General features: G+C 38.8%; 1 protein-coding gene across 2 annotated transcripts in view; it reads right to left on the reverse strand.

Annotated features, from left to right (window-relative positions):
* The window catches only part of dnm3b (dynamin 3b), a 53,168-nt gene that overhangs the window by 29,917 nt on the left and 11,079 nt on the right, over positions 1-12,172 (reverse strand). For both annotated transcript variants that reach the window (XM_026947509.3, XM_026947508.3), the window contains exons 9-13: positions 11,777-11,912; positions 11,381-11,448; positions 10,529-10,667; positions 8,786-8,872; positions 8,543-8,613 (exon numbers count right to left, since the gene is read on the reverse strand). In XM_026947509.3, coding sequence (XP_026803310.1) covers positions 8,543-8,613; positions 8,786-8,872; positions 10,529-10,667; positions 11,381-11,448; positions 11,777-11,912 — 501 coding nt within the window. The remainder of the gene's footprint in view (positions 1-8,542; positions 8,614-8,785; positions 8,873-10,528; positions 10,668-11,380; positions 11,449-11,776; positions 11,913-12,172) is intronic.

Consider the following 12,172-nt stretch of genomic DNA (forward strand, 5'->3'; position numbering starts at 1 on the left):
AAGACCTTGCAGGCCATGGGGTATCTTAAACTAACCCAAGCTGGCAACCGTGTCATTAACTGTCCTGTCCACTCGTCCTCCTCCACTGAAAATGTTCACAGAGCGAGCATGGGGCAGGAAAAATCTTGCCCCATTGATGTCTGTTCACACTTGTTGCAGTTCTCTCCAGTGATTTAAAGCTCTCTTGCTTATTAATCTTTACTTCTCTGTCTTTTTTCCTCATCTTTCTTCAATTCTGAAACACATTTCAACTCTTATGCATTATGATGATGAGAAGAATACAGTATGTCCTTGAGTAATGCGCAGTAATAGATCATTCACCTAAAAACCTTCTTTAATCGACTTGATTGGCTGTTCCTTTACCAATTATACCCTGGTCCAATGTGAAAAAGTGACACAGAAGAAAAAAATGCTCCCAGTAACATTATATATATATATATATATATATATATATATATATATATATGTACATATATATACATACAGTGGATATACAAAGTCTACACACCCCTGTTAAAATGCCAGGCTTCTGTGATGTAAAAAAAATGAGACCAAGATAAATCATTTTTTAGAAATTTTCCCACCTTTAATGTGACCTGTAACCTGTACAACTCAACTGAAAAACAAACAGAAATCTTTTAGGTTGGGCGAGTAAAAATAAAAAAACAAAATAATGTGGTTGCATAAGTGTGTACACCCTTAAACTAATACTTTGTTGAAGCACCTTTTGATTTTATTACAGCACTCAGTCTTTTTGGGTATGGCACATGCTGAGAGACTTGGCAATATTCTCTTGGCAATACTCGCCTTGGCAATATTCGCCCACTGTTCATTGCAAAAACGCTCCAAATCTGTCAGATTGCGAGGGCATCTCCTGTGCACGGCCCTCTTCAGATCACCCCACAGATTTTCAATCGGATTCAGGTCTGGGCTCTGGCTGGGCCATTCCAAAACTTTAATCTTCTTCTGGTGAAGCCATTCTTTTGTTGATTTGGATGTATGCTTTGGGTCATTGTCGTGCTGAAAGATGAAGATCTTCTTCTTCAGCTTTCTAGCAGAAGCCTGAAGGTTTTGTGCCAATATTGACTGGTATTTGGAACTGTTCAGAATTTCCTCCACCTTGACTAAGGCCCCAGTTCCAGCTGACGAAAAACAGCCCCAAAGCATGATGCTGCCACCACCATGCTTCACTGTGGGTTTGGTGTTCTTCTGGTGATGTGCAGTGTTCTTTTTGCGCCATACATACTTTTTGGAATTATGGCCAAAAAGTTCAACCTTGGTTTCATCAGACCATAACACATTTTCCCACATGCTTTTGGGAGACTTCAAATGTGTTTTTGCAAAATTTAGCCAGGCTTGGATGTTTTTCTTTGTAAGAAGCCCGTAGCCCAGACATATGAAGAATACGGGAGATTGTTGTCACATGTTCTGCACAGCCAGTACTTGCCAGAAATTCCTGCAGCTCCTTTAATGTTGCTGTAGACCTCCTGGCAGCCTCTCTGACCAGTTTTCTTATCGTCTTTTCATCAATTTTTGAGGGACGTCCAGTTATTGGTAATGCTGCTGTTGTGCCACATTTTCTCCACTTGATGATGATGGTCTTCACCATGTTCCATGGTATATCTAATGCCTTGGAAATTCTTTTGTACCCTTCTCCTGACTGATACCTTTTAATAATCAGATCCCTCTGATGCTGTGGAAGCTCTCTGTGGACCATGGCTTTTGCTGTAAGATGCGACTAAGAAAATGTCAGGAAAAGCCTACTAGAACAGCTGAAGTTTATTTGGGGTTAATCAGAGGCACTTTAAATGATGGCAGGTGTGTACTGACTCCGATTTAACATGAGTTTGAATGTGATTGCCTAATTCTGAACACAGCCACATCCCCAGTTAAAAGAGGGTGTGCACACTTATGCAACCACATTATTTTGTTTTTTTATTTTTACTCGCCCCCTCTAAAAGATTTCAGTTTGTTTTTCAGATGAGTTGTACAGGTTATAGGTCACAATAAAGGTGGACAAAAGTTCTGAAATGATTTATCTTGGTCTCATTTTTTTACATCACCAGAAACCTGGCATTTTAACAGGGGTGTGTAGACTTTATATACATATATATATATATACAGTACTGTGCGAAAGTCTTAGACCCCCTATTTTTTTTTAGTACAAACTTTGTTATAGATGTTTATTTTCTGACTTCTACATTATTGATTCAGTACAAAAACATTTTAGATTCCAAACATTAGTTTTCCAGCCCAAAATGAAATGTTACAGAAAAATGTTTGTATGTCAGTAAAGAAAGCAGCAGATTCCATAAGAGACACTTTTCAGATAAAAACATAATGAAGGCTGCTGGGTTTCGCTGCAGAAATAAGAAGCGAGTCGACAGTCAAAGTCTCCAGAAGAACTGTGGCTGCTTCTGCAAGATGCTCAGTAACACTTACAGCTCATTTCCTTATAAAACTGCACACACTGCACCTGAGACTAGTATTTTTTATTTAAAGTGAAGGATCGTCACACCAAATATTGACTTTGTTTCATTTATTACTGTTTACTGCTTTTATAATATTTTTTTTAAATGTAGAAACATTTAATTTCATTATTTTTGAAGGCATCTTTGCTCTACAGCAATGCTTTGCATGTGCCTAAGACTTTTGCACAGTACTGTATATATTATATATATATATATATATATATATATATATATATATACACACACACACACACACACACACACACGTAAATGACGGGAGTGACCTCTGTTCAGCTACCGTTGGTTATAAGGTGTATTGTAAAACAGCGCCCCGTCCTAGCGATGATTTATTACCATAAATCTTCACTGTCTCCAGATTCAGTTCAAATTGCCTTCACACAGCTTTCCTCCCATAATTAACTGAAATAATCTTTTTTTTTTTTCGGTGACTATTGTTCAGCCATGTAACACACGACTAACTGCAGTCAGCACCTGAATAAATATTTCAGCTTGTATAAAGCTATAAAAAGTGAAACCTTAAGAACAACCATCAACAATGATACAAAATGACATCTTTCAAATTAGCAAACTAAATAATTAATAATTATTATTTTTCTATCCTCCAGGTTTCATTCTGATTTACTTGGCCAATTCCCAGCCACTGATTAGGTCTCTCAGAGGAAGCAGGTGTTAGCCTTCACCCTCCTGTTGTATGAGACGTTACTAATCTGAGATGCCAACTACGTTGTTTGGAACTGCTGCTCGTGCTGCGTCACGGGGCGGAGATAGGGGCGAGAGAGAGTAGGCTCCTCCCACCCCGAGCGCACGGCCAATATTGTTCTCTTGGACTCCCGGCCACGGATGGTTGTGGCATCACTGGGATTCGAACTCGCAATATGCGAGGTATATGCTTATTTTGTTTCTTAAAAAAATACACAAAACACAAGAACTGATGCATAAGAATTTTATTAAAACTTTTAAACATGGAAAAATCTACATGAAACTTATGATCTTTGTCTCATTTATTCTACATGATAAAACTGTATCTATATTTCTTTCTCCTGCTGCCACTGCTCTGTCTCTAAAACCAAACAGGCATGTACATGTTTTTCAGCGCGTCTCTCTCTCTCAGCAAGTTCTTTCTCTCCTTCTCCCAGTTCTTTCTCTCTCTTTCCCAGTTCTGTCTCTCTTTCTCCCAGCTCTTTCTCTCTTTCTCCCAGCTCTGTCTTTCTTTCTTTGAGCTCTCTCGCTCTTTCTCCCAGCTTTCTCTCTCTTTCTCGGAGCTCTTTCTCTCATTCTCCCATCTTTCGGTTGCTTCCTCCCAGAACGCTCTCTCTTTCTTCCAGTTCTCTCTCTCTTTCTTCCAGCTCTCTTTATCTTTCTCCAAGACCTCTCTCATCGCCTCGGCTATCTTTTCTCGTTCCTCAAAGCGTGAGATGGAAGCCTGGAGCTCACCGATGTGTTGCAGAAGCGCAGGGTTCCTCTCCTCCACCTCTCGCACCTTCAGGTTGTCTCGTTCCTCCACTTCTTCAGTCTGCGGTTCTGCATCCATCTGAGCATCAGACAGACTTTCCATCTCAGCTTCTCTAGCCTCTGTCTCGCTCTGCCGCAGCTCTTTCTGTCTTTCGTTCTGGAGCTGCTCTTTCTCCTCTTTTATCTGAGCCTGGGTTTGATCCAGATCCAGATTTTTCTCCTCCAGCTCCATCTTAATTTCTCTTGTATCTCTCTGCATTTCTTCTCGCAGAGTATTCAGCTCCATCCATATGCGATGTTTTTGTCTCTCGTTTTTCTTCTCAAGTTCTAGTAACTTCTTGGCCATCTCTTCCTTTTCCTCTCGTATTGTATCCAGCTCGCTGTCTTTCTCTTGCATTTGCTGAAGCCACACCCTGCACTGCTCTCTCCAGGAGGCCACCATCTCTCGTTTTTCTCTCTCTATTTCAGCGCATTTCTTCCTCTCATTCTCCAGCCCGGCCTCCTCTCTATCCTGCTGCTCTCTGTCTACAGCAAACGTGGCTACCACATGCCCCACCTTCATCACCAACTTATCCCTGTCGTCCGTTCTCTTTCTCTCTCTCATGTCCCTCTCCTCATTTATCTGAGCCTGGGCTTGTTGCAGATTCTTAACCCTTCTCATTAAATCCTCCAAGAGCATCAGTTGAGCTCTATCTTTCTCCTCCTGTTCCTTCTTAAACTCTGTTAAAGATCTCTGCATTTCTTCACGCAGACTATTTCTCTGCTCTTTCTTCTTGCGCCTGAGATCTCTGAGTCTCTCTCTATCCTTCTCAAGCTCTCTCATCTTTTTGTCCATCTCTTCCTTTTCCTCTTGCATTTTTTTCAGCATGCTGTCTTTCTCCAGCAGCTTCTGACACATGCAGCAGGCCTCCATCTCTGTTTTTTCTCTCTCTAGTTCAGTGCATTTCTTCCCCTCGTTCTCCGACTCGACCTGCTGCTGCTCTCCCTCTGAATCCAGCTGCCCTGCCTTCACCATCAACTCACACCTGACCTCCACTCTCTTTTGCCCTGCCACGCCTCTCTCTTTCTTCCATTCCTCCCTCTCTCTCGCTACATCGTCCTCTGTGCTTTCCTGCACACTCTGCGCTTTAAATTTCTTCCTGAAGCTCTTCTGCTTCCACATTCGAATTCTGTCTCGAATGCTTTGCAGGATCCCTTTACTTGACTTTCCCTTTCCAAACTCAGCCATTTCTTCAGGTGAGTTATATAAATACAGGATAAATAAACAATACAACCTCAGAAGCACTGTGTGTACACAGCTGATGAAGAAGTTTGGTCTGAAACGTTTTGCTTCACTGGAAACTTCAGTCTGAACTTTTTATCACCTCTCATATATATATATGTAGGGCTGTCCCATTGTGACGTCATAGTCACCTCTGTCATGAATCTTAAACGGGGGGAGTGGGAGGGGGCGTGTGGGCGTCACACTGGTCACGTGATCGCGCCTGAGCCGGTAAACTAGACCAATATGGCTGTCCGGTTGTGACGAGAGCGCGCACGCATTGGTGACGTGATCGCGTTCTTCTCGTGGAGAACCTGAGCCCTTATTAAAACGGGTTTGGTTCTGCACGACTGGAACCGAAAGCCGCGGATTTCGTGCATTGTAGCCGATTTTTAGAGCGCTATTTCCGGCTAAATCTGAGCCGTGTTTCCTCTAATGGGCTACAAGAGCTGCAGCTCCGGGCCTCAGACACTTGCGGCTGTTCAGCTGCTTAACGCATCTCATGCGGCTGTGCGGCTCAAACACACGAAACAAGCCGCAAACTGTACAGAAAACACAGCACAGGTTTACAGCATGCTTCCAGACATGAGCTTGTCCAGTTTATATTCAGTTCTCTCGCCATAATACGGGATTGTCTCTTACTGAACAATATAATGCTGAATAAAACACAAAGTGGAATCACTGCATTTATTTCACCTCAGACGGAGATGGAGCGCTGCTGCTGCTGCTGCTGAATAAATTCTCATGTTATAAACTGTTCTTTTTAGTCAAATCTCTGATTGAATGATGAGGGTTTTCCTGAATATCATTAACTGATTAAAAAAACTAACCACAAAATACTCAATGTTTAAGGCTAAACAGTAATAGGGGCGCTGTAAAACTAGCTAACATCAGGCTAAATACTATATAGTGTAAACTAGTAGCCATGTTTGCTAACAAGCTAACATCAGGCTAAATATTATTTTCTGTAAACCAGTAGCCATGTTTGCTAACAATCTAACAAGCTAGCTAACATTCGGCTAAATATATTATGTAAACTATTAGCCATGTTTGCTAACAAGCTAGCTAACATCAGGCTAACTATTAGCCTGTATTAGCTAATTGTACAAGGTCTAATCATGATAATATTCCATCCATTCTCAGAGATTTGGACTGAAGTTTAAGATTATTTCAGGAATTTATTCTATAATTCATGAATATTATTATTTACATTTCATAAATATGTCAATTTACAAGTTAAAAAGTCTGAATAAATAACCATACCAGTCTATTCTATATATATCATAAATATGATATATTAAAACCCATTTTTATGAAAAGCCAGGGTAAACCTATTCTTTTTCTATTCAATAATCCATCCAATGTCAAATCATCATTCTTCTAAGAGTATAGATGTTGTTGAAATAATGCAATAATAAATCCACACAAGCAGGAAAATGGTTTAAAAGCAGCAGCGGTTTTAACAAGTAGTGGATTCCTTCACCAACAACAAATCTAGTCCTTATTGTTACTAATTCCTTAAATTCCCTTAAAATAGACTTCAGAAAGGGAGGAAGCTATTGCAGAAATATTATTCCACACATCTGTCCTTGCTGTGACCACGTTACAATGATAATTCCATATAAATCCTACAAACATTCAATTCCACATGATCTTGAGATATGAAGCTAGCAACCCTAGTCACCTATGAACCTGATGTTGCTGAAAGAGAAACAACTCCAGCACGATTTCCATTTCAAATGGCACAGGAGGAAGGTCACTCGAGGGCCTCCACTGAGGAAAACAGTCAGCGATTCATAGCACGATTGCCAATTTGTGGGTCAAACAATAGGAGATGCTTTTACTGAAAATAAATTTAGCTATTTTTATAAAATGCGCCACCAGCAATCATGTCACATTTGTGTTTATTTTTGCTGTTCTTAACAACCATTTGAGTATCGCATGCGAAATAAATTCTTACAGAAGCACTAATATTGTACAAAGTATTCCAAAGTTTGTTCAGATCACTTTCTAACAGGTCAGCATTTATAATTTATTATTACTGTGTATTATATTTTATACTTTTGTTTCTTTATTCATGTTTATTGTTATTTGATTATAATGTTCAACTTTGTGCAAAAAATAAAGGAGCATCATCATTTATGGACAGTGACTCAAAGTCTATCCATTGATTGATCCACAAAATGGCGGACGCCCCCAGTGACCCAGATGTAAACACAGAGAATGAAAACTATCTATAGACTGAAAGAGTTCTGCTCGTCCAGAGGTATTCTGAGGACTTGATTAAGGATTTCGCATCAAAGAAAAGCAGGAAAAAGCACTTTTTAATGCCATCGTTGGCGAGTCAGAATATTTTCTTTAATATGCAGCACAAAAACGGTTTTGATATCTGAGTTTCTAACCTGGGTAACTTGCCTTTACCCGTTCATCATGGTGGAGCAAAAGACAATTTCAACAGATGAATGCTGGTAATTATTTCTCTTTATACACCAGCACTGCTGAATTATGGATTCAGAAGGAGTCAGGAGTGAGAAGGTGATGATTAATTTTCTATAACAGCAGCTCTGACTTTAGTGCAGCTGCAAATTACAGCTTTATATTAATGCAATCATTCTAATACATTGTTTCTATAGATTAAAAAAAAATTTTAAAGTAAAATTATTGATTTGGTGAAGTTCTCTATGAGGAGATATTACTTTAACATTTATGGAAGGAGTCTCCAGTGTCAGCGCTTTGTAGCAGTCAGAGGTAAAGCTTTAACTTTATTCCATCAGGGAAAAGTTTTCAGGACAGAGGAGTTTACACTTTGCGGTTTCTCAGTAACATGACAAGCTTTGATTTTAGGCTTTTTAACTTCGAGAGAGAGAGACAAAAGAGAGGGAAAGACTGTTTATAATGTAAGTGATGTAGTGAAAACTAACTTCTTTTTCGGACCCTCCACAGCATTAAATGTAACAATAAATGGACAAAAAACATGAAGTATCATTCTTTCATACATTATAACTGAAATTGTTGACAAATTAATATGATATAAGAGGAATAAAACACTATGGATTGTGCTGTTGTAGGAAAATAATCAACTTCTTTGCATGGGGCCACATCACATCATACATTTAGAAGTCACTGATCAGGCCATAGACACTGGCGTAAATCTTTGAACCTTGGTTGCATTGTGTACATTTTTAAAATAAGGGTAGAGATGCCAAAAATACCAAAATGTATCAGGTTAGCCACCTGGCTAACATTAGCAGTCCAACACCACAAGTAGGAACAATCTGGGGAGCATGTGAAGGCAACATAACATGCCATTAACACTATCACTACAGTGAGTACCTACTTGGCAAATCCAATGAAATCCTCATGGTTGGTGTTGATGTATGCGAGCTGTACTTCGATGAGCAGCAGAATCTGTGAAAACATGAAAAAATCTAAATGCTTTAATGCTCTTTAGATCTTTTATGATTTCTATGTTTTTGTTCAGTTTTTTTCTTCTTCTGCACTTTGTAGGAGGAAAAACCCAAGCAGAGTAATGTGCTGTTTGTTTATGTGCTGCTGAGATCCGTGAGAAAGTAGTCAGTACCTGCTCTTTGGCCCGGCTCTCACGCTCGCGAATGTGTGAAGTGACGATTCGCTCCGTCTCCTCCCTCAGCATGGGGAACGTACCGAGCTACAGAGACATAACGCACACATGAGCACAGCATTGCACTGCATACATGTTTAAAAAAAAAAAAAAAAAACGCAAGAGCTGCTTCAACAGGTCTGTTTCAAACACATGATGAATACAAAAAATCTACATCTACAAAAAAACCTCATCCATATATATATATATATATATATATATATATATATATATATATATATATATACACATAAATATCTGCCATTAACCACATCCAGCTCAGTGTGATTTAGGACACACTACTGATTTACACCACAGCGCTGTTGAATTCTTGATTCTGATTGGTCAGAGGGTGTTGATTAATTTTCCGATAGTACTTCAGCTGCAAATCACAGCTTTATATTAATGTGCTTGTTGTAAATTGTTATCATTATTATATGAAAAACTCACACAGGGACTTGTATGGATGGCGGATGACGCTTTCTGTAAGGAGATATTTAATACTTATGGAGGGAGTCTCCAGTGTCAGCACTTTGGAATAATTAGAGGTAAAGCTGCAGAAAGTTTTTATAACATATCAAGTTCAAGTCTTCAGGACTTAGTCATGACTCCGTAAAAGGACAAGCAGCATTATTTAGAGGAAAAAAAGAAAGGCTGGTGAGGGAATGACTGTTTATAGCTGCTATAACGTATGTAACTTGTTTCACAGATGTTCCACAACATTAAATGCAGGATAGACCCCCGTCCTATGATAACACACTCCATTCCTTACTTATAAACATGATGAAAGCACTGGAACGTTATAGAGATGACCATCTTAGTCAACCGGAATCACTTTTTTCCCTGAAACCCCTCCAAAACTTTGAAAAAAAAAGCATAAAGTGACAATAAAGTAATAATTGATAATAGACTCACTGTCTTTCTTTCTTTCTTTTACAGTACTCACAGAAATGAGAACAATGTCTTGTGAAGCAGGTACATAAAGATTTGTGCATTTATTTCTGGAAAAGGTTTTAAATGAGGCTTCAATTGCATTAGTGTCATAGTGTTAAAAACTAAAAAAAAATAAAGAAACAAATGTTAGACACCAAACAGATTGACTGCATTTGTATAACTTGATTTTTTTTTATTTTATAATGTCAGTAGCTGAAATCATATTAAACCTCTCACAATACATTAACATGGATTCTGTGTCTTAGATCATTTCTCTGGCAAACAGCAATTTATTTTTGCGTTTGTGTGAATAAATCTCTTCTCCAGCGCTTGGTTACTGACTGCGCAATCATCACAGCCATTTACTATGTACTGTAATTTAACTAATAAATGATGGAATCTCTATCTACATTACACATAATTATCAATATTAAATATACTGCTAGTGGGTCAAAATTAGAACCAATAAACATCACCATAATGCTGTTACAGAATGACCTTTGACTGTTTATGTAATTTATGAACCCTGTGACTACACAGGGGTAGCTGTTATTAGAGGTTATTAATGTGTATATGTTTAATATATCTGTCACATTAACCCTTGATGGCATGTGCTACAGTCTATGGCTATTTTTACAGTATGATAACATTTGTGGTCTTCTGCAATAAACCAACTGTGGCAGCAAACACATCTGAAAATTGTTAGTTAGAGAATAAACTAAGTCCATATCCGTGTCTGGATTTACTTTACAGAAATCAGAAGCACTGTACCTTATTAGCACACTGACGCACTGTGTTGATGAGCTCCTGAATGACCAGGTCAATACATTTAATGCAGGGTTCCTTCAGCTTCACTATCTGTTTCTTTACTATCGCCTCGAACGCCATGTCTGGAGTGAACAGGCCCGTCCTGGAGACACGAAGAGAGAAATAAAAACAGAAAACATCAAGATAAAACAGCAATATGCACTGGTCATATCTGTCAGCATCAGTATATGCACTTGCCAAAAGCATACACTTTTAGCTATTATATGTATATTTCATATGTTATTGTTTCCATAGCAACAACAAATTCATAGGGACTTCTATCTTGGAAGGTGGAACTACCGCTAAAACTACGTTCTGATTGGGTGAGAGGAAGATGGGGCTTCTGCTAAAACTACATTCTGATTGTTTAAATAATGCAAACTTGATAGTAAAGAGGTAGGATTAAACATTCTGACTGATAATTGCTGCATTCTGATTGGTTTAGACAAAGAAGTTATATTTTATCCTGGGTATACTGTGTGCAGAATTCAGTAATTTGTTCGTATAGGGATCCAGACAGGTTTATTGAGTGTTGCTAAATAAACATATGCACAGAAAGAAAGACTATGCAAGTTTACATGGCCATTAGCAAAGCACTACGAGTAAATCCACGCCCACTAGCATGCAGTGTATAGCAGTTCAGATTATGTAAAGTGAAAAATCAGTGCCAGTGTAAACTCATACGTATAGAAATGACTATTTTATGACATATGACATATTTTATGGCATATGTTTTATGGTGATTAATAAACTGTCAGTATTAACAGGGTGGAGTTGATTCCTGAACATTTCAAAATAACTTTATTCATTCATCACCTGATGCCATGGATGTTTTTGATAGCGTAGCTGATCTCCCGGCGCATCTCCTTGTCATCACACTCCATCTGTGGGTCGATTGTGGATACACAGACAAGATTTCAGGCCAGAAAATCAAATCACAGAACAACCAGATCCTATTTAACAACAGGAGATCATCTCAGAGTAAATGCTCAAGAGGTTTTTATTATTATTATTACTATTTACTGATTTTGTTTCTTGATGCTTCACATTGTGGTGTTCTTTCCACCTTGTCTGTTATTCGCTGCTATCAGAATGTGTAGTTGTGCATTCTCACAGATTTATTTCTCAGAGCAAGATCTCCCAGCTAGAGATTTCTCACATCTCCCTTCCTGAAGGCTTTGATCACGTGGACATGAAACACTTCAGACTTGCCTTGACCAGTTCAAAAGGGAAGCGTTCGTGGAAGATGCGGTTGATCTTGGCTCCTCCTGACAGCTCAACAGTGTCCACCTGATCACCTGATCCCTCAATCCGCTTCTCAAAGTCCACTGCAAACTGCTGCACCATTCTGTAATAAACACACACACACATCAGACACCTTCCAGTAGAAGACACAATCATTTGAATGATAAAAGTGCGCTTGTAACTGTTTAGTGTTTGTTATAAAGAATAAATGTAGTTTTGGGATAATTCCTAACTCTCCCCTACGTCCTTTAAGTTATCATTAGTATAATGCAAACATTTAGATGAATTAGCTTGTTTTTAATTGCAATATAATATCGTGCAGCACGATACTGTGAATCCTCGATTTTTCCTCTCCTCTATGTA

The sequence above is a fragment of the Pangasianodon hypophthalmus genome, chromosome 4 (assembly GCF_027358585.1).
Source record: "Pangasianodon hypophthalmus isolate fPanHyp1 chromosome 4, fPanHyp1.pri, whole genome shotgun sequence".
Classification (NCBI taxonomy): domain Eukaryota; kingdom Metazoa; phylum Chordata; class Actinopteri; order Siluriformes; family Pangasiidae; genus Pangasianodon; species Pangasianodon hypophthalmus.